The sequence below is a fragment of the Littorina saxatilis genome, linkage group LG4 (genome assembly GCF_037325665.1).
Source record: "Littorina saxatilis isolate snail1 linkage group LG4, US_GU_Lsax_2.0, whole genome shotgun sequence".
Lineage (NCBI taxonomy): Eukaryota > Metazoa > Mollusca > Gastropoda > Littorinimorpha > Littorinidae > Littorina > Littorina saxatilis.
In genome coordinates this window covers 36,581,778-36,603,519 of record NC_090248.1, presented here as the reverse complement: position 1 = coordinate 36,603,519, position 21,742 = coordinate 36,581,778, and the positions used below count along the sequence as shown (strand labels likewise).

General features: G+C 42.7%; 1 protein-coding gene across 2 annotated transcripts in view; it reads right to left on the bottom strand.

Annotated features, from left to right (window-relative positions):
- Positions 1-21,313, bottom strand: part of LOC138964645 (uncharacterized) — a 31,611-nt gene extending 10,298 nt beyond the window's left edge. Inside the window, exons 1-2 of one of the 2 annotated variants that reach the window (XM_070336653.1) lie at positions 21,114-21,313; positions 11,242-11,281 (exon numbers count right to left, since the gene is read on the bottom strand). In XM_070336653.1, coding sequence (XP_070192754.1) covers positions 11,242-11,270 — 29 coding nt within the window. In that variant the 5' untranslated portion in view covers positions 11,271-11,281; positions 21,114-21,313. The remainder of the gene's footprint in view (positions 1-11,241; positions 11,282-21,113) is intronic. The other variant, XM_070336655.1, reaches the window with a different exon arrangement.
- Positions 21,314-21,742: the final 429 nt, after the last annotated feature.

Here is a 21,742-nt window from a genome sequence, read left to right as displayed (position 1 = left end):
ATCTGATTGATATCACCGATCTAGGTGATGACGGCCACGCCGCTCAGCCTGTGAACGGACAGGTCGAGCAGACCGTTCCATCAAGTCCCAGCGTCAGTTCGATCAAGGAATTGATCACCATGGGGAAAGAGTTGGGTTTGGAGGGAAAGGAACTACAGTCATTCGTCCAAGGGGAGAGGGATAAAGAACGAGAAGCTCAAGAGCGTAAAGATGAGCGCCAAGAGAATGAGAGAAACAGACTCTTTAGGATAGAAGAGCTGCGCATTCAGAGCGAGGTTCAGATGAACACGAATGGAAACGCAGCTCATCCTTCCCAACCCTCACATGACCATGATCCCCGTTTCATTCCCAAAATCCCTTACCTTGATGACAAGGATGACGTTGAATCCTGGCTCAAACAGTTTGAACACTATGCCAGAGATATGAATTTGGACGAATCAAAGAAAGCCTCCCGGCTGATATACTTCTTGAAAGGTAAGGCCCGTACCATCGTGTCCAAAATGGACGATGAGGATGTTGACGACTATGAAAAGGTGAAGAGCGCGTTATTTGAAGGATTCCAGCTCACCGCTGAGCAATATCGCATGAAATTCCGCAATACTAGACGTAATCCCGCGGAAACTTACAAAGAACACATCACTAGACTCGATCGGTACCTAACCAAGTGGATCGAGCTTGATCCGTGCGAGAAAACTGTCAAAGGATTAACCGATTTGATCCTACGAGAGCAGTCCTTGCAGTCAATGCCTTCCGATCTCGCCGTGCATGTCAAAGACCGGAACCCGATCAATGCCAAGGAGATGGGAAAACTCGCGTCCGATTATGAGCTGAACAGAAGCCAAAATAAATTGAGACCGACACCAACGCGAACTCCTCAGGACGGAACGAAACGTTTTGAGAAGGATCATAAACCATCACCTCAACAAGGTAAAAGATCTTCTTTGACACCGGCGGAACGCGAAAAACTCCGAGAAGCAGGACTATGCTTCTATTGTCGCGTAGGTCAACACCGTTCGAGCGATTGTCCCTTACGGAAAAAAGGCAACACCGCCGGAGCTGTGACGGTTGAAGATGTCCGACGCGAAACACAGGGAAGAAAATCCCCGTTAGATAAATTGTGTCGAGACTGCACCACAAAAAAGTTTTCGGATCTAGTTGACGTCAAAATCAACGGCAAACGAGTGACCGCCCTGAGAGACTCGGGCTGTAGCTCGATTGTGGTGGCCGCACATCTTGTGCCGGCCGACAAAATGACTGGTCAGAGAAAGAGGACCACGTTAGCGGACAAAAGTAAAGTCCGGTACTGCGAGACCGCGATCATTCATGTGGATTCGCCCTTCTTCTGCGGAGAGACAGAAGTGGTGGTCATGGCGGATCCCATAATGCCGGTGCTCATAGGGGAGTTCCATGGAACTCAGAACGACAGGAGGAAAACACCGATTTTCCCTGTCAGAGAACCTGCCTGGTATCACGACAGCGCTGAGACAGTCGCTGGGGCCGTAGATACCAGAGCACAGTCCAAATTGGACAATGATAGAGACAAATCTGCGAGTAAGCCAAGTAGCCGGGAGCCAACATCGGATATGTTTACTCCAAAGGACTTACGCGAGGCTCAGAAGACAGATCCTTCGTTAGCCAGCATCAGGAAACAAGCTGCTACCGGAGAAGAGAGAGGCCACATGAGGGTCGTGGAAAAGAATGGTATCTTGTACCAGTCGACGTTCAATCGGAAAGGAGAGGAGTCTTTGAAGGTTATTCTTCCCAAATCGTTCCGTAGTAAGGTGCTCGCATTCGGCCATGATCATCCAATGGCAGGACACCAAGGTCAGCGTCGTACCGCCGAAAGGATTAGACGCGAATTTTGGTGGCCATGCTGTGGTGTTGAGATCCGCCGCTACTGCTTGTCATGTGACGCTTGCCAGCGATCCGCGCCAAAACACCTTACGAAGAAGGTCCCATTGGGCAAGATGCCAGTGTTTGAGACTGCTTTCAGAAGAGTAGCAGTCGATATCATCGGGCCTATTCTTCCTATGTCCGAGAACAAAAAACGGTACATCCTCGTCATGGTTGACTTTGCCACCCGCTACCCTGAAGCTGTCGCGTTGAAGGACATCCACGCCGAGACAGTAGCCGATGCTTTGTGGGATTTTTGGACTAGACTCGGTATCCCAAGTGAAATATTGACTGATAACGGGAGCCAGTTCACAGGCACTCTGATGCAGGAAGTCACTGAACTCCTCCGCATCAAAAGGAAAACCTCTGCGGTATTTCATCCAGCTGGAAATGGTTTGTGCGAGAGAATGAATGGCACGTTAAAGAACATGCTCAAAAAGATGTGCATAGAACAGCCCAAAGCATGGGATACGTTCATCTCTGCATTACTGTTCGCATACCGCGAGACTCCTCAAGAGAGTTTAGGTTTCTCGCCATTCGAACTGTTGTTCGGGCGTACTGTCAGAGGACCAATGCAACTCTTGAGACAGATTTGGACAGATGAGAGCGTCTCAGATGAGGTCAAAACCACTGCGGAATATGTAGTGAACCTTCGTGAGAGGATCGAAGAGACCTGTTTGCTTGCTCGAGAGAACCTGAAAAAAGCCTCAGTGCGATCTGCTCAATATTACGATCGTAAAGCCAAACCAAGGTCGCTAAAACCAGGAGAGAAAGTCCTGATTCTCAAGCCATTGAAAACAAACAAACTGGAACTCACTTGGCAAGGTCCATTTGAAGTGTTAGAGAAGTTGAATGATTTCGACTACAAAGTCCAAGTAAGGAGGAAGGAAAAAGTATTCCATGTCAACCTCCTCAAGTCTTACGTCGAACGTGAGCAACCTGTCACCGATGGAACAATTCCGGTTGCAGTAGTAGAAGAAGAAGAAGAAGTGATCGTCTCAGTAGTGGTAGAAGAGGACGAAACCACTAACGACGACATCTTCAGGTTGGACAGTCAGAGGACTATCCCAACATTTGAGACAAAGCGCACAGAAGGTTTAGACCACGTGCACTTTTCAGAGAAACTCACTCAGTCACAGCGAACTGAAGCGAGACAGATCTGCGCGGACAGACTAGATAATCTGACCGACGTACCACTCACCACGAATCTGACTACGTGTCGAATCGAGGTCACAGACAAGAAACCGGTCTATATAAGACCACGCCCCATTCCACATGCGTATGTGAAGATGGTGGAGAATGAAGTCGAAGAGATGTTGAAGCTAGGAGTCATCGAACCCGCCAACTCAGCTTACAATTCACCCATTGTTCTCGTCAAAAAGAAAGAAGAAGGAAAGTACCGCTTTTGCGCGGACCTCCGTGGGTTGAATGATGTCACGGTGTTCGATGGGGAACCCATCACCGACGTTCAACATTTATTCCAAAGCTTAGGAAAAGCCAAGTATTTCTCCAAGCTAGATCTCACGCGTGGCTACTGGGGAATACCCATTGTCGAGGAAGACAGAGACAAAACCGCGTTTGTGACGTCACGAGGCCAGTTTCGATGGGTGAACATGCCCTTCGGGTTGAAGACCGCCACTGGCATCTTCAACAGGATGATGAGGAAGTTGCTAGGTCCCCTCAACCGAGACGATGTGTACCATTTTATGGATGACATCTTGATAGCCACTGAGACGTGGGAGCAACACATGGAAGCCCTGAAGGCAGTCCTGCAGCGGCTCAAAGAAGCCAACCTTGCAGCAAAACCGTCGAAATGCTACATCGGATTCGACCAATTGCCGTATCTTGGCCATGAAATCGGGCATGGAGAGAGGTGGCCAGAAGACGATAAAATCGTGAAGATTGTGAACGCCAAAGAACCAGCTACAAAGAAACAGCTACGCGCATTTTTGGGTCTCACGGGGTTTTACCGAGAATACCTGGAAAACTACTCGACTGTGGTCGTGCCGCTCACCGACATGACAAAGAAGAGCTTGCCAGACAAACTCAAATGGAGTGACGAGGCAAAGAAGAGCTTCGCAAGACTCAAACGAATGGTCAGTGAGAAACCAGTCCTGAAAATGCCTGATTTCGGCAAGGACTTCGTTCTCCGCACTGACGCATCAGACCGAGGAATCGGTGCGGTACTGATGCAACTACATGGAGAGAAGCTACACCCCGTAGCGTACCAGTCGAAGAAGCTACTCGGGGCTGAGTCCCGATACGCGACTGTGGAAAAGGAATGTCTAGCAACAGTCTGGGGAGTACAGAAGTTTGAAAGATACCTGTACGGACGACACTTTGTGTTGGAGACAGACCACCAACCCTTGAAATGTCTACAGAGGAACCCAACAAACCCTCGTCTGTTACGATGGTCGCTACAATTGCAACCATACTCCTTCACAATCAACTACATCCCAGGAAAGGACAACCTAGGTGCCGACTATTTGAGTCGCATCAACTGAGTTTCAGAGTCCAGAAGGAAAATTTGTCCACCCCGTTGGAGTAGTGAGGCCAAACTGGCCGCGACAGGCTCATGCGGATCTACTCCAAAAAGTGGAAACAATTGTATATGCATATTGTATATTGTATTGTATTGTATTGTATATTGAGTCGTATAAACGGAAACGAAATAAGATTTCGCTTGTCCACCCCCCGGGGTTATGTTACGACTCAACTCCAAACAACTCTTGTTTAGCCGAGACTGAAATATTTTGTTGCACCATTAGGGTAAGAGTCTACGAGACCTTGGAGACGAAGTAATGACGTCACTAGTATGAGAATCTACATGTTGGATCAACGTCATTACTGCGTCATTAATATGCGAATTTACGTAACTCATGGAGTTGCATCGTGGGATGAAAACAGTTATTTGGAGGAAGGAAACGTGAACCGCTAACCATTACGTTCACTCTATTTGCCGGGTACTGAGAGGCTACAAGTGGGGAACAAGAATCCTGTGTAACCACCGATGAAAAGCCGCCGGCACGTAACCTACCATCCCAAGGCCTGAGATGTAACCCGCAGCCGCACAGACTCGTAGAGTAGTGTCCGGAAAGGAGCATCAAGAGGTAAGGTGTCGTTGTAATATCGAGCGCCCATCAAGGAACAGCTATTATACACTCACATCTATGTCGCATATATTTGTTTTAGAATGTTTAATGAAGTTAATCATAAACGTACATGCTGCAAGTTAGTTCGGCATATAGATCTAGTATTTTATTCAGTAACCATGCTTGGTTTGTCTGCGAACCGCCCGACATGAAGATAGGGCAAGAAATCAAAATTAAACTTGATCCTAGGATACCGTTGTTAATAACAAGTATTACCTTTGATCCAGGGGTTCGAGCGTCTAGGATCCGCTGGGATAAGGGTGAACTAATCAAGCTACGCCACCAGTGTGATCCACCAGCGAGGAGCAAAAGGAGTTTGTCTACTAATTATCATCATCATCCAGTAATCTTCATCAAGTTCGTCACTGCTACGGTCATCATGTGAATCCAGGCTTCCATCAGGACATTCGGACTTTGTAACTAACCAGCCCATTTAAGATAAGTCCAGTTCGACATTAAACTAGCTGTCAATGCAAGAACAATTAACTATGAACGCAAATTCGTTAGATCTAAAATAGAAATAGTTTGTTAAAGAATCCGGAAATATTACCAACCAATAAATTTATTCATTAATCTAAATCATCAGTGTTTTACGAGATTGATTTGAAGCATGACTGTTGTAAAGTATTGAATATAACTTTGGTGTGTTCTTAGATATTGTATCTAAAACACAAGGTAAAAAGTGGAACTGCAACACACACACACACACACACACACAAATACATGGGTCGGGGACTGAAAAATGTCATGAATTCTGAAGAATTTTAAAGGGGCCCCCAGACGCTAAAGGATTTGTATAATTAACAACAACAAAAAACGTCACCACAGACATTACGAATCCGGATTTCCGGCATATACCGGAAGAATCCCACCCATGCAAATACACACACACACACACACACACACACACATACACACACACATACACACACACACACACACACACACACACACACACACACACACACAATGTCAAAACAACGTTAAGTAACTTTATTGGTTCGAATATGATTTTGCATCCAGAGGAAGACCATAATAATGTTGCCATTTGAACGTACAACAAAACAGGAAAACAACAAACAGATTTGAAACAGGGTACATATTCGTTAAAACAAGTGAATTATCCACAAAACTCAATTAAACAAAGACAAGAATTTACAAGAATTTAGTTCACTTTATCCAGGACTGGCAACACACATGTTTTTGTTTGCTCGTTTCTTTGAGGTGGGTTTTTTTCAAATTCAACTATGCTTGCAATGATCTTAACTCCAAATATTGTAGTAGCCCCACTGTCTTTACCCGCACAATGTAACTAGTTATTTGACAAAGAAATCGCGCAGCAAACTGGATTGTTTTTAATTATTAACGCGTAAATATTTTTAAAGTACATTGTCGTATTGTAATGCAGTCTCAACCGCCAAAAACAAACGAAAACCTTATAGAATAAACAGTTCAAAACATCCATTCAATAAACACATACATGTGTCTTACTGGCTTGTCATGATTACGCGAGAAAACGACGTTGCATTCAGTGAGTACAACACAGGCAGCATTAAAAGTCTGAAAGACAGACACAAACTGTGTCTTGTTTTGCAGAGAAAGAAATGGAAATACTTTACGTCGATTCAAGATTTGACTTATGCGACAGACGAGGCAAACTTGAGCGCTTATAAACACTGGCGGCTTACTTTAACAAACTATCACAATATCAAAAGAAACAAAACGCATTGAAAAAATGCCAAACGGAATGTTGAAATCTTTGTGAAAGCCCTATTTATCTCGCACACATAGAGAACACTCTGGCAAAATGACTTAGCATCTTTAGATAGAGTTTTGCGTTGTGCTTGTAATAAGTTTGTATGTCTGTCTGTGTGGGGTTATCGAAGTAGCTGTCTGTCTGCACCTGGTACCGGGTGTTCAATGAGTGTCTGTGTGTGCGTCTGTTCGTTCGTCTTTCTGTCTATGTGAACAGCTTGCATTATCATGTGTCCTCAGCGCTGAAAGTCCACAAAATGGGGCACTGGCCTTTGGCTAGTACTTCACATAATTTACTAGCCAGAGAGCAAATTGTACTCGCCAAAAGGCCCAAACCAACCATTTTTATCAGCAACTTAACTCGCATTTAGCGAGTAGATTAACATTTCTACTCGCCATTTACATGTTTCTACTCGCCATGGCGAGTAAAATACTCGCGACTTTCAGGCCTGGTCCTTGACTTCAGTAATGTAAACCAAGGTGTAGTCGTCATCTGACCCAAAACTCTATCTAAGTAAACAGGAATATATATATGCAACTGGACTGAAATATAATTGATATACTTCACTGAAGGTTAAGGGGAAATATTTCCTCCTGAAAAAAGCTAATGGACATGCTCGTTCTATAGCATTGCGAGATAGTTTACAATCAAAATCATTCATAATCAGCCTGGAAGCGCAATCTGCTGCATATATAAGTCAAAAACAAAATACAGCAGCTTTACACTTTTGATACTTTCAGATAAGCAAAAAATGGATCCCTTCGTAAAATACATGCACGCGCAATATACAATAGTTCAGCGTGAGAGTATAATATCATTCAGAAATGACAGTGAACAGCAGTTAATCTGAGATTCATTAATACCCGTGTAGTGGACGTTTTGCAAAATGCAAACTTAGTAGCTAGCATAATAGACGAATTCCGAAAATAACTCTGTCGGGTTTGCATGTGTAAGGAAAGAGTGATTGCCCTTTCTTTTTACTCGGACAAACATTGGAGGGGCGAATCACTAGCGAGGGGTGTGTCGGAAACACGTGAACAGGAACACGTGTGAAGTTATTTGTCAGAGGAAAAGCAAGGGTATTCACTCTTTCACAACCCATACAAACCAGACGGAGTTATTTACGAAAATGGTCTGTTCAACAATAACTTCATTCTCGTGTGAACCTCAATAGATAAGTCCAGGTGTTAACATGTGACAAGCGCATCCTCCACCAGGACACATACCAACAATCAACAGCCGGGCTGGGTTTTGTGTTCAGAGTATAGGAGTTTTTTCTGAATTTCATTTTCAGATTGACATGGGAGCCAATAGACGAGGTTTGGAAATAACTCTGTCGGGTTTGTATGGGTTGTGACAGAGTGAATATTCTTGCTTTCATTCAGTCAAACTTTCCCACGTGACATTATAGGCCAGACATTAGCCTGCGAGGGATGTGTCTGAAACACGTGAACAAGCAGCGCGCGGCGAAAGCTTGCCTCACTAAAAGCAAGAGTATCCACTCTTTCACAACCGCTACCAACCCGACAGAGTCAGTTATTTCCAGAGTTTGTCCATTAGGAAATTCATTCAGCTAAACAAACAAAAAAACTTTCGACACAAATTATTATAGCAGTCAGATTGTAGTTTTTTGTTTAACCATTTGTTCAAGTGTAGGGATGCTCGTATTCAAGGAAAACGTCTGGGATTCTCTATTGTAAAGTGCACGATGGTCATTAGCAAAAGGAAAACACGTTTACATTAATAAATAAGAAATTGACATTCACCGTTCAAAAAAAGAAATCAGACCATCATTTTCTAATTTTCAAATAGGCTTAAACTCTTGACTCTCCATGTTGCAAGTTTGAATTTTGTTCATGATTGTACAGGTCATATTGTGCAGGCTGCATGCACAAAACTACTACTCCATTCAATAAGCAAACGTTTATTTGGAAGACCGGTACAAATGTGATGACGGAAAAGACATGCATGCATGTAGGATACTTTACAATGCAATCTTGAATTAATGAATGGTATCTTAGACGTGAGATTAATGCATACGGAATTTAAAAAAAACACGTGATAGTCGCTACTGAGTGAAGTAATTTCGGTTTTTTTCCGAGTTAGGTACATTCTGTGACTAATTGGAACCTGGCAGTGAGGAGGATATCACCGCAACAGCTATTCTACATCCTTGTGTACCCGTGTTCGCCTGTTTGGTTTTGATTATTTGCTAGAGCAAGTAGATATATGGGAAAATATGAAATGCAAAAGGCTGCCATAATTAATATTTTGCTGACATCTACTTCCTCTAGCAGATAATCAAAACCTAACATGCGAACACGAGTACATAAGGATGTAGACCAACTGTTGCGGTGATATCCTCGATCCGCACTGCCAGGTTCCAATTTGTCATAGTATGTACATAACTTCAAAAAAACTAGTTACTTCATTCATTAGCGACTATCACGTGTTTGATACACTTGTACACAATGAGTTTGATCTCAAAGGAAAGAGCAGAGTCTTAGGAACACAGCGGTACAAAAATCAAGAGGGCTGGTCAAGAAACGAAGACGCAAGATGCATTTGAAAATTGTGACTTTTGTACGTGTTAGTTGACTTAACCTCCACCTTAAATATGGGCATAATGATGCAATGCGTGCACACTAAACTGACAGACACCTGACGGCTGTTTATAAGTTGGCGAGAAGGAGGCCATTTCTCTGGAGATGCTCGCGCGCACGAAAACATTTCGGCTGTCAGTTTGCACTCCGCTTGCTCATGAACAGCTCTTTCGATGTAATGTTGAACTTTAGCGTTGTCCATTCATAGCTCACAATTCAGTGGCATCTAAGACTCCCGTTTTGCAAAAACTGCTCTTGTAAGCATAACAAGTCATTGTATATACCTTTCAAGTCACGGATGGAACTACGGATGCTTTTCGTTTACATTCGTTGTAGAAGGAAAACATCGGCACAGCCGCCATATCGAAGGAGGGGAGGCAACTCTGTCGATAATGCGTATGCATTTTCTCGCCATTTTCGTCGATCAAATTGATTAAATATGCTTAGGTTTGGAGTTCAATCCGTCAATTAATATCACGGTAAATACTCTTTGCTTCGGTTAAAAGGACTTATCGTATCAAAAATAAGTCCAAAATTCCATTGGATTGTAAGCAGTGAATTGGCAACGCTCAAGTTCAACATTACCACCAATTCTATCACAGTTTCGTCTAGCTAAAACAAAATCGGGTAAAAGACACTCACTTATGGACACGTCATGTCCTAAATAGTCGCTATAGTACTGGGGACAGAAATAGTAAGTTAGTCAGTCAGTCACACTCACGCCTGCGTGCGCTGAGAGCGGTTAGCTTCCTAAGGATTGTTTGCCTGAGATAAACGGACGTCAGATAATCAAAAGGGAGTGCCATTCATGTCGTCACCACCATCCTCCATTCTCCTTCCCTCAGAGCTCTCCAGAGTGACAATTTCCGGTGGTGCGCGTGACTTGTTTCCACAGCAACACCACAGTGCCCGGATGTCAGCGTCCAGCAGCCAGAAGCATGGCAGGAAGACTCCGTTCAGCTGTTCAAGCATGCTGCCAGCTAGCCACATTCTGCTCCGGGTGAGACCCGACCAGGAGCCTTTGAACTGGTACAGGAAGAAGACAAAGCAGAGGATGATGCAAGACGCTGCGGCCAGAAGGACGTTGAAGGGAAACCTTGGAGTGGCCGTTGACCCCGGCGAATGGGTGTTTGTCGAGACGAGGGTGACAGTATCGGTGGTGCGGTTTTTCAGGACAAAGTGTGCGAGCAGCAATACAGCGCTAGACAGGAGAATATACAGGCTGGGCACGATGTATTCAACAGCAGGCAGCACTCTTCGCTTGGACAGCTTCGATTGAAAATTGGTATACTCCTTGCCGCTCCTCTCTTCACACACCTTGGTGTTGTCTTCCATAAAGGTCATGTAGAACACCGCGATGACCACCACCACCACGTACACCACGGACAGCACCACCAGCACCACGGCAACGACCTTTTGAACCAGACGGGTCAAGGTCACAACCCGTTGCAGCCGCACAGCTTGTGTAAAGATCACGGCAACGACTAATAGCATGGGCAGAGTGGACAATATTGCATAGCTCAGTTCCAGGGCAATCAACTCTCGGCAGCTTAGACCAAACGACCCTTCATACCGTCGTACTCGCAGCATGTTGAAGAACGCGGAATCCCAAACACCTTCTAGGATTTCCGCCACACAGCATGCCAGCATGGGGATGAAGTGTGGCGACTTGCTGGTCACTGTCGGCCGCTTGACGTACAGGTAGACGATCACGGCGATGACAGCGACGTTGAGGAGAAAGGTGAGAACGATCAAAGTACCCCCCGCAGCCAGGTAAGCCGTCTTGTTGGTGTCATCTATGAAGTGATGAGAACCGTCATCAGAATCATTGCTCGGGAAAAGGTAGGCTGTAGTGGTGGACTCCATCTGTGTTATCTCTGTTGACAGCAAAGTGAAAACGTCCAGGTAAATAATGACACATGCAATTTCTTATTTTTAGATAATACACATAAGCTTGTATCAGCATGACTAGCTCGGTCCAGACAATCAAAGCGGCTGTCGGGCCTTATGAACCGAAAATGTAAACCAATTCTTTCCACTATTCATAGTACACTCATCATCTCTGCGAGGTAGTTGAACTTCGTCATTATACACTATTTGTATGTTTAACCAAAATATGACATTTTACACAGATCGAGACAGTCAGTGTTCCTCCGAGACCACTGTACAGCCTATGCTGATATCCGTGCAAAGTGTAACGTGTTAAAACGTTGTCCTGAACCAGCCTCAATGGAAGATGTAACCCGTATCCTAGCCCTGGATGAAGAAAGTGTACTCGAAGAAACTGCACAATTTATTTCTAAGGCACTAAACATGCGCAAAAAGAAACTAGATGAGTCAAGCTGAAATGATGTATAATGCAATTTTTACATACGCAAATGTTGGACTGGATGGTCTTCTCATTTAAATCGGGTTGCGTGTACATATATGTATACGCGTGGATTTACACGTGTGCGGGTACGTCGGTGTAGTCTACATAAGCGTATGTGTGTGTGTGTGTGTGTGTGTGTGTGTGTGTGTGTGTGTGTGTGTGTGTGTGTGTGTGTGTGTGTGTATGTGTGTGTGTGTGTGTGTGTGTGTTTGTTCGTCTGCAGCCATTGTTGTTTTTGCATAGATATGTATTTAGACATGTTCCCTTACTAGTCACGCGAGAGTAACGTCGACTAGTGGTTTATTGGTTTTAAATATTTGTGGTCTGCAGATTGATTGGTTTTATGAGTGCGTGTTAACGGTTAGATCAGTGTTTTCCTTTGTGTGTACATACTATACCTTGCTTTTTACCCCTAGTCTGAGATATTTTTGTTTACCTATGGCTTTCGTGTCGGTGTGTTTGTTTGTTCGTACTCATAAACTAGTTTGCTATGTTTTTGTTGTTATTAATGTTTTGTTCATTCGTCCTTTTACCCCTTTTATGAATGATGCAGAAATTGTTGTTTTACATTGTCTATAAGGCTTTTATTAGCTAATGACAATAAAGTGTCAAAGCGTCAAGCGTCAAATCGTCTGTTGACAGCAAAGTGAAAACGTCCAGGTGAATAATGACACATGCAATTTCTTATTTTTAGATAATACACATAAGCTTGTATCAGCATGACTAGCTCGGTCCAGACAATCAAAGCGGCTGTCGGGCCTTATGAACCGAAAATGTAAACCAATTCTTTCCACTATTCATAGTACACTCATCATCTCTGCGAGGTAGTTGAACTTCGTCATTATACACTATTTGTATGTTTGACCAAAATATGACATTTTACACAGATCGAGACAGTCAGTGTTCCTCCGAGACCGCGCTAGCATCTTTCTTTATTTGGTGTTTAACGTCGTTTTCAACCACGAAGGTTATATCGCGACGAGGGAAAGGGGGGAGATGGGATAGGGGAAAGGGGGGGGGATAGAGCCACTTGTTAAGTGTTTCTTGTTCACAAAAGCACTAATCAAAAAATTGCTCCAGGGGCATGCAACGTAGTACAATATATGACCTTACTGGGAGAATGCAAGTTTCCAGTACAAAGGACTAAACATTTCTTACATACTGCTTGACTAAAATCTTTACAAACATTGACTATATTCTATACAAGAACCACTTAACAAGGGTAAAAGGAGAAACAGAATCCGTTAGTCGCCTCATACGACATGCGGGGTGCAGAGAAATAAGGATGTGGAAAAGAAGACTTTTGGTAAGTGAAATAAAGGTGATGGATCCAGTCAGGTAGAAATAAGACAACAGGGACTGCAGGGAATAGTAGGGAGAGTTTTCTTGGAAGGAAATATAGGTGAAAGGACTGGTAAGGCAGAAATAAGACAAAAGAAGAGAAGAAACAGAACCGTTAGTCGCCTCTTACGACATGCTGGGTAGCATCGGGTAAATTCTTTCTAGTCCCAACCAATATGGGACTCCCCCTAACCCGCGGGGGGTAGCGGCTAGCGGTCGAGGTGAACAATGATTGTCGAGGTCTATGTATAATGTCATATTTTGGTCAAATATACAAATAACATTTATGTATTGATCGATTCTGGTTAGAATTCCTTTTAGTTTTTATGATTGAACGCACAAAAACATGCACTATTTTGTAGTCTCCGCTGGCCGCCTAAATATGAAGTTTTGTCATCTTTTTCACGAGTTTTCATTCACAAGCACCTGGGAAATAAATCTCATGTTCCCCGGGGAATAAATCCCCAGTTACCATAGTTGCAGGAAGCCCTATTACATGGATAATCAAAAGCAAACCCAATAGAAACGCTCGAGGATTCTTCGGCTCTTTTCATTGGCGTTTCCCCAGACCTAAACAGACGACACGACACTGCTTTGCAAAGTTCCAAAAACCAACTGGCAAACTGGCAAAAGTAAACAAAAAAACCAAAACTACTTCAATAAATTCATCACAAACAAATGAAACCTACCGATATGTTATGTCTTCTTACAAAGTCATGGAGTGCGTGTATCTTTGTGTGAGAAACACGAACGTCAAGTTCAAGTCAAACCAATTGACCCCTGACACACACATTTTGACCCGTGCACAAGTCAGACGTTGTATCGACAAACGAAGCACAAATAAGAAATAATGATAGAAGCAAAGAAACTAGCAACAAGATATGCAAACATCTCAGAAAGCCGAGCAAGCAGATTGACAGGTTTAATGAAAAACAAAGAGGTACTGAGTCGGAAACAAGATCACGATTCTTTCCTTCGCTGCACGACGCAAATCTTATGTGACCTTTGACGCAACGTAGCTTCCACATTCGATTACTAAGCTTAATACTCACAACTGAAAGCCGAGGGAGTGGAATACCGAGATGAAGAAACAGAACTGTGCATCCTCACACCTGACATATTCATCCCAACATTTTATGAACTCAAAAATACAGAAAGTTGCTTTCACACGCCAGCTTTGAGTGCCAGTGGTTATCCGCACGGAACTCGTGTGGTTATCAGCACGGAACCCGTGTTTCAAAGCATGGCTCCCTGTGTTGATTGTGATCTTATTTTCTCACTACCAAAATGATGACAAAAACGATGTTTGGTGGGTTATTGTTAGACCAGTTTTTTTTGTCGGTCCTCGGGGGGCATATCGACTTTTGTTTCATATTTATTGACCGCGGCCTTCGGCCTTGGTCAATAAATATGAAACAAAAGACGATATGCTCCCCCTCGGACGACAAAAAAGCTGGTCTGTCAACAACCCATCAAACATCTTATATTGTCATCATTTTCACGAGTTTTCATTCACAAACACATGAGAAATAAATCTCATGTTCCCCATGCAATAAACCCCTGGTTACCATAGTTGTAGGAAGCAGGTTATACATAGATAATCAAAAGCAAACCCAATAGAAACGCTCAGGGATTCTTTGGCTCTTTTCATTGGCGTTTCCCCAGACCTAAAAAGACCACACGACACTGCTTTGCAAAGTTCCAAAAACGAACTGGCAAACTGGCAAAAGTAAACACAAAACAAAACTATTTCATGAAAGGTCATAAATTCATCACAAACAAATGAAGTCATGGAGTGCGTATATCTGTGTTTCGATACACATACGTTCGGAAAGTCAAACTAATTGACCCATGACACACACATTTTGACCCGTGCACAAGACGTTGCATCAATAAACGAAGCGCAAATAAGAAATAATAATAAAAGCAAAGAAAATAGCAACAAAATATGCAAACATCTAACAAAGCCGAGCAAGCAGAATGACAGGTCTAATGAAAAACAAAGAGGCACTGAGTCGGAAACAAGATCGCGATTCTTTCCTTCGCTGCACGACGCAAACTCTTCTGTGACCTTTGACCCAACGTGTAGCTTCCACATTCGATCACTAAGCTTACTATTTACAAGATATAGGGTTGATCAGAGATCAACAGGGCCAAAGCATGTTGTAAAACATGGGGGGGGGGGGGATTAGTTGTGTGTGCGACTTTGAAAACGTAGAATGGAACTCCGCATAAAAGAACGTTCCAACGTTAAAAAAGACACACCTCCTTACTACCATATTTGTCCATGTTTTGGAAGGTCATAAAAGGGAGGTTCCAATGGAGCAGCCAAAGTCAGCATTCTTTTGAGTGTACACAAACACACGCTTCATCCCCTAGATCATTGTTGACCTGAAGAAAGCAGTTACAGCTAAGTTCAAGGCAATACATAGACAGGAAAGCTTCCGTGCCATTGACAATTTCGGAGGTGTCATTTCTTAACACCTTTTGGAGAAAAGGTAAATGTCGGACCATTTTACCTATAGACTCGAAACTTTGTAGAATGGTCGTGGACGAACTAAAGTTCATGCACAACAATCATGAAAATCAGTATTTGTAAAACTCAAATGACTGGAACAAATAACCCGTCCGTTGTAACGTTTGACTTGCGCAATGTGCGCAAAATTAATCAATGACATGAACGCATTCATCCATGGGAAATGTCCTGATCCTGCTTGCAATTGATGTATTGAAGTCATTGATTGTCTAATGTTGATTAATGTATACTATGTCATTCGAATTACCCCAAAGATAACAATTTCAAGGGCTTAAATCAGGTTAGTTTGGCTACCGCTCAATTTCAAGCCTCGTACTGTTGAGTCTATCCCCGAATTTGGAAACTTTAATTGAAATTGCACAAAATCATACCATTTGATCTATAAAGTTGTCATTTTGTGGAACCACCAATCCACTCATAATACAGACAAATGAACGACTTAAACGGGAATCAAAGGTGGGGGCAGCAATGCAACTATAATCACGGTATCATGGAAGAAAAGGGACTAAAAGGATTAAACACCAATCCAGACTAGTCATAATCATAGTAAAATGCGTGACTCGGATGAAGCAGCCACTCAACTTATTAATTTATAATCACAACGAGCAATCTGCACATAACATAACACCATCAAAGCGATGTCCCTTAAAACAAAATTGTATGCAGGTCACTTGGGTTCAGTTGTGTCATAGCATCATACAGCTCACTGCTGCCATGGGATGTTCTGAGCCTTGCAATGATTAGTAAAGCAATGACAGCAGACGCAGTGCACTGTCGATCATTGGCTGGCTGAAATATACTGCGTTCTTGAAATTATTGAAATTATGTCAAATGCAGTGGCGGAAAATGTGCTTCGTGAGGAACTTACAGCACACAAAAAGCCAACTATTTGCAAAGAGTAAAAACAACATGAAGAGAGTGAGAAAAAAGAGTAACCATTAAAAACACTGCAAGACAATGTCATATGCAGTGTCGATTCTGCTGCGGAACTTTTCGTTTTAACAACAAGTTACGAAGTTCCTTGTAAATAAACTGAGCAAAAACATTCCCATGTCATTTTATATTCAAACTGTATATTCCATTAAAAGGCCCTTCACCTGGCTATCTGGCACACTTTTCGGATCAAAGATTTCTGTTTTAAGTATCACGAGAGTGCCGCCGAAGTAAGGGTACCCCCCAAATCGACCTGGCAATAACATCAGGTACCAACTAAAAAATAGACGAAAATTCAGAAAAGGCGCAGCTTGGCAACTGTTACATACGAGAAGAAAGAACAATCATGTATTGATGCAGAACAGGTCGTTTTGTCTTGTTATCTTGCGCATTGCTTGTCTTATGTCATTTCTACTGATGCAGGTGTGGAACGCATGAGCAGTAGAAAACGAGAGAATTGTGCGTCCATTTTGAGGGGTACCATGACAAAAAAGCGCTTTATTTCAGTAATGCCTTAATTAATTAATTCGAAACTTTCAGGAGCAGAAGTCTAAAAGCGAGACTTACCCTGGGTGAAATTTTGGTTTACTACACGTTTGTACTTAGATGTTATGCACTCTTCCGGAAAATGTGTTTAAACCCGTCACAGATCTGTGAATTTACATTAAACAAGTTCATGAATTTGCATGCATGCCGACAAATGATTGTTACAAGGACTGCCAAAGTTTCATTTGAGAATGACCACTGACTGACATTTTCTACCCATGTAAACACATGAGAAAAAAATGGAACGTTCAGGCTGTTTGCTATTGACAGCTGTTATCGCTGAATGCCTCTCAAAACATGCTGCGGTCACGGATGACTGGACATGGCTGTCGCACTGCAATCCTCCAAAAATATTTGATCGTGTTTACAGGACAAGGAAACGAAAACTAGTGATTGTATTTATATGAAAGTTTGGCAGTATTTGTTACATTTATTTGTCTGTACGCATCCAAATTAATGATTTTTTGGGATGTAAATCTGCAAACTTGTAACACGTTTTAAAACATTTTCCGAAAGATAGCTTCTCATCTTTACAAATATCTGTAACGATGCGAAATCCTAAAAATTTCGAATCAATCAATTTTGGCATTGCTGAAATATAGCGCTTTTTGACATGGTACCCCTCAAAACGGACGCAAAAATCTCTCGTTTTCTACTGCTCAAGCGCTCAACACCTGCCTCAGTAGAACTGACATAACACAAGAAATACGCAAGACAGCAAAACAAAACAACCTGTCGCCGCGGTAGTTATCAACATTGATGGGGTCTTTGAGGGTGAAATTCTGAATGCTTACAATCGTTGTCCTCGGAAACACAAATCGAAAGCCGCAATGGGTTCACACATCAAACAATCAGTCTGATTGGCTTTTACTTTGACAATCCACGTTTCACCTGAAAGCTCAAACCCATTCACCACCTCAATTTATTGCATGGGGAACATGAGATTTATTTGCCAGGTGTTTGTGAATGAAAACTCGTGAAAATGATGACAATAGTTTATGTTCACAGATTGTGCATTCAGTTTTCTGAGATGGAGAAAAGCGTCTTGCGTGGACTGGTAGCTGTGCGTCTTCTCTTTGAAGGTCGACGTGTCCTCGTCCCTTTCCTCCCCCCTTTGCCATTCGGTTCGCTCGCTCATTTCCAAACATGAAACAGTGCGCTGGGATCCACCGAAGCACAGTGGATGATTTATGTGACAAGTTCTGCACAGCGTCCTTCAGGGACTTGGCAGTCGTGTTTGCTGTCAGAGCCTCGTCTCGTGTAGCGATATGTAGATTGTCTAATGTATTTTGAAGGTATAGTGTACCATTCGCCTTGTGTCCCGATAATTAGACTGTCTAATGTATTTTGAAGGCATAGTGTACCATTCGCCTTGTGTCCCGATAATTAGACTGTCTCCTGTATTTTCAAGGTATAGTGTACATACCTGTCAAGCTCTTGTGGACTCTCACCATAAGATTTTGCTCACAAAACCATAAGTTTGCACCAAAAAGCATAAGACAACGTCCAAAACTGCAGAAGTCGTTAGATTAATCACCACAAGAACTAAATACATGCACACATACACACACAAAAACAAGAAATCAGCCTTATTTCACACAATAAAAAAACAAACTTTTTTCAACACTGAACTGCACTGTTTTATGTAATTTTTAAATGCAAAGCATGTTTAAATGTAAATTGTACCGAATCACCTAAATTGTACAAAGACGGCACACGTCCAACCTGGCAGTCACACATTTACACCCTTCACAAAAATGTTACCAGAATGCACAAAAGCACCACATGATAGTAAAGGCACAAGACAAGTGTGTTTTAACAACATTCATTCATTGAGCACAGTGATTCAATCATGAATGGAAACCCCCACCACAATGTGCAAAAGAAAACATTTTAGCCAAACAGAACATGTAAAACACACAAGTTACAAGCCAGAAACTCATGTGTGTCTTAACAATCAAGGACAAATACCAGATCAACAAAAATATTACATGTAAATGCTTTAGTTTGAGGTCGCGCGTGTTCTAAAAACAAGTCCGACATAATTGGATGTGACAGAAATCCGGCTCCTTTCGCTTTCGATCGCGAGCTCTTCGAAAATGCATCACTTCTCCCTTAGTTTCATTTCTATGGCTTAAAACTTCGCACAACGTGAGAAAATACCTTGAACATACCGAGAACAACAACAATAGTACATGTAACTGCTTTAATTTGAGGTCGCGTGTGGTCAAGCGTGGTCGCACAGTACTCGGTCAGATCGCGCTGACGGTGTGCACATGCGCGTTGCCTTGTACTTCCGCCGGATCAGTTACCGCGAGATTTTGTAGCTGTTACTTTGTTCTCGGACGAACCTTTGCGATCTTTTTTTATTTGACCAAATTGTTTTGTAAAAACCGTAAGATCTTCGGCATACGCCGTAAGACTTGAAAAACATCAAAATTCCGTAAGAATTACGCGAAAAACAAGACTTGACAGGTATGAGTGTACCATTCGCCTTGTGTCCCGATAATTAGACTGTCTAATGTATTTTGAAGGTATAGTGTACCATTCGCCTTGTGTCCCGATAATTAGACTGTCTAATGTATTTTGAAGGTATAGTGTACCATTCGCCTTGTGTCCCGATAATTAGACTGTCTAATGTATTTTGAAGGTATAGTGTACCATTCGCCTTGTGTCCCGATAATTAGACTGTCTAATGTATTTTGAAGGTATAGTGTACCATTCGCCTTGTATCCCGATAATTAGATTGTCTAATGTATTTTGAAAGTATAGTGTACCATTAGCTTTGTGTCTCGATAATTAGACTGTCTAATGTATTTTGAAGGTATAGTGTACCATTCGCCTTGTGTCCCGATAATTAGACTGTTTAATGTGTTTCAAAGGTATAGTGTACCATTCGCCTTGTGTCTCGATAATTAGACTGTCTAATGTATTTTGAAGGTATAGTGTACCATTCGCCTTGTGTCCCGATAATTAGACTGTCTAATGTGTTTCAAAGGTATAGTGTACCATTCGCCTTGTGTCCCGATAATTAGACTGTCTAATGTATTTTGAAGGTATATATAGTGTACCATTCGCCTTGTGTCCCGATGATTAGACTGTTCAATGTGTTTCAAAGGTATAGTGTACCATTCGCCTTGTGTCTCGATAATTAGACTGTCTAATGTATTTTGAAGGTATAGTGTACCATTCGCCTTGTGTCTCGATAATTAGACTGTCTAATGTATTTTGAAGGTATAGTGTACCATTCGCCTTGTGTCTCGATAATTAGACTGTCTAATGTATTTTGAAGGTATAGTGTATCCTTCGCCTTGTGTCCCGATAATTAGACTGTTTAATGTGTTTCAAAGGTACATGTAGCATCCACTTTGTGTTACAACCATGTTTGCCATCACAGATCTGACGCGGCTTTTACGAGAGACGAAGAACAGTTGGATGCGTACCAAACAGCAACAGCCTGGCTGCTGTCTGTCATGAGTTGGAATTTTTTGATGAATTTACTATCTCAAAAAGCATCAGTGCGAAATTAGTTCTTTGAAAACAAAATGTGCCTAGAGAAAACCCAGTCTCCTCATGGTTGGTATGTGACCAAGTGAAGGGATGGTCTTATCCCGTGTAAAAGCCTGATCAGATATGAGACAGTGAGGCGGAGCGGAGTGGGACTTTAAATATCGTCACCACGCTATAAGCTTCAACGTGTTCATTCATACATTCAACAGCCATAAGGTCTCGAGAACACAACGGAGACCAGACTTCGTCTTTGCTCCAGTCACACCTGCGTCTAAAGTCGGTGTTCACATGGTAAACTATCAATAGCAGCAACACTGCCACCACCACCACCACCACAAACAAACAGCACCACCACCACAAACAAACAGTTCCACCACCACCAACAACAACAACAACAACAATAACGGCAGAGTATTACAGAAACACCAGACAGTCACACTCTCCCAAACCCTTACAAGTGGAAAAACCTTACCTCATAAACTTCCACAACTCAATCAAACGGTCAACCTTCTGTGCGGTTGAAAACTTTGGTTGTCTTCCTACGGCACAGCATTACCAAACTGATTTCTGGGATAAGCATCCTGTTGGGGTATCTGCGCAGTTGAAGCGAGACGTTGCGAAATGCCGTGACAATGCACCTCACGGTCTGTCGTATACAGTTTACATTTTACCTGCACACAAAGAGGCCGGTGTAACACGAGAAAATTACTACCACGAGATTTTTACTCCGGAGTAAACATTTCGTGCGAAAAAGTTACTCCCTTTACGAAAAAAGCACTCCCCCATTGCACGAGAAAATTACTCCCCAAGACAGGTGAGTTCCGAGTAAACATTTCGTTCAAAAATGTTACTCCCCTGACGAATAAATAACGAATAAATTACTTCACCCCAACACGAGCAATTTAACTTCCCATGCCAGGTGTACGAAATTTTTACTCCCTTGTCCCCTGTTAGTCTTGGTGGTGGAAGGGGTGGAAGGAGGGTAGCGCGACATTCGTGTGCGCGAGATCACTTATTGGCATTATCCCTTCGCCCGCATCCCATTTGTGACCCTCCACCACGAAATGAGTCGCATGTCACCTTTGCATGATTTTCATATTT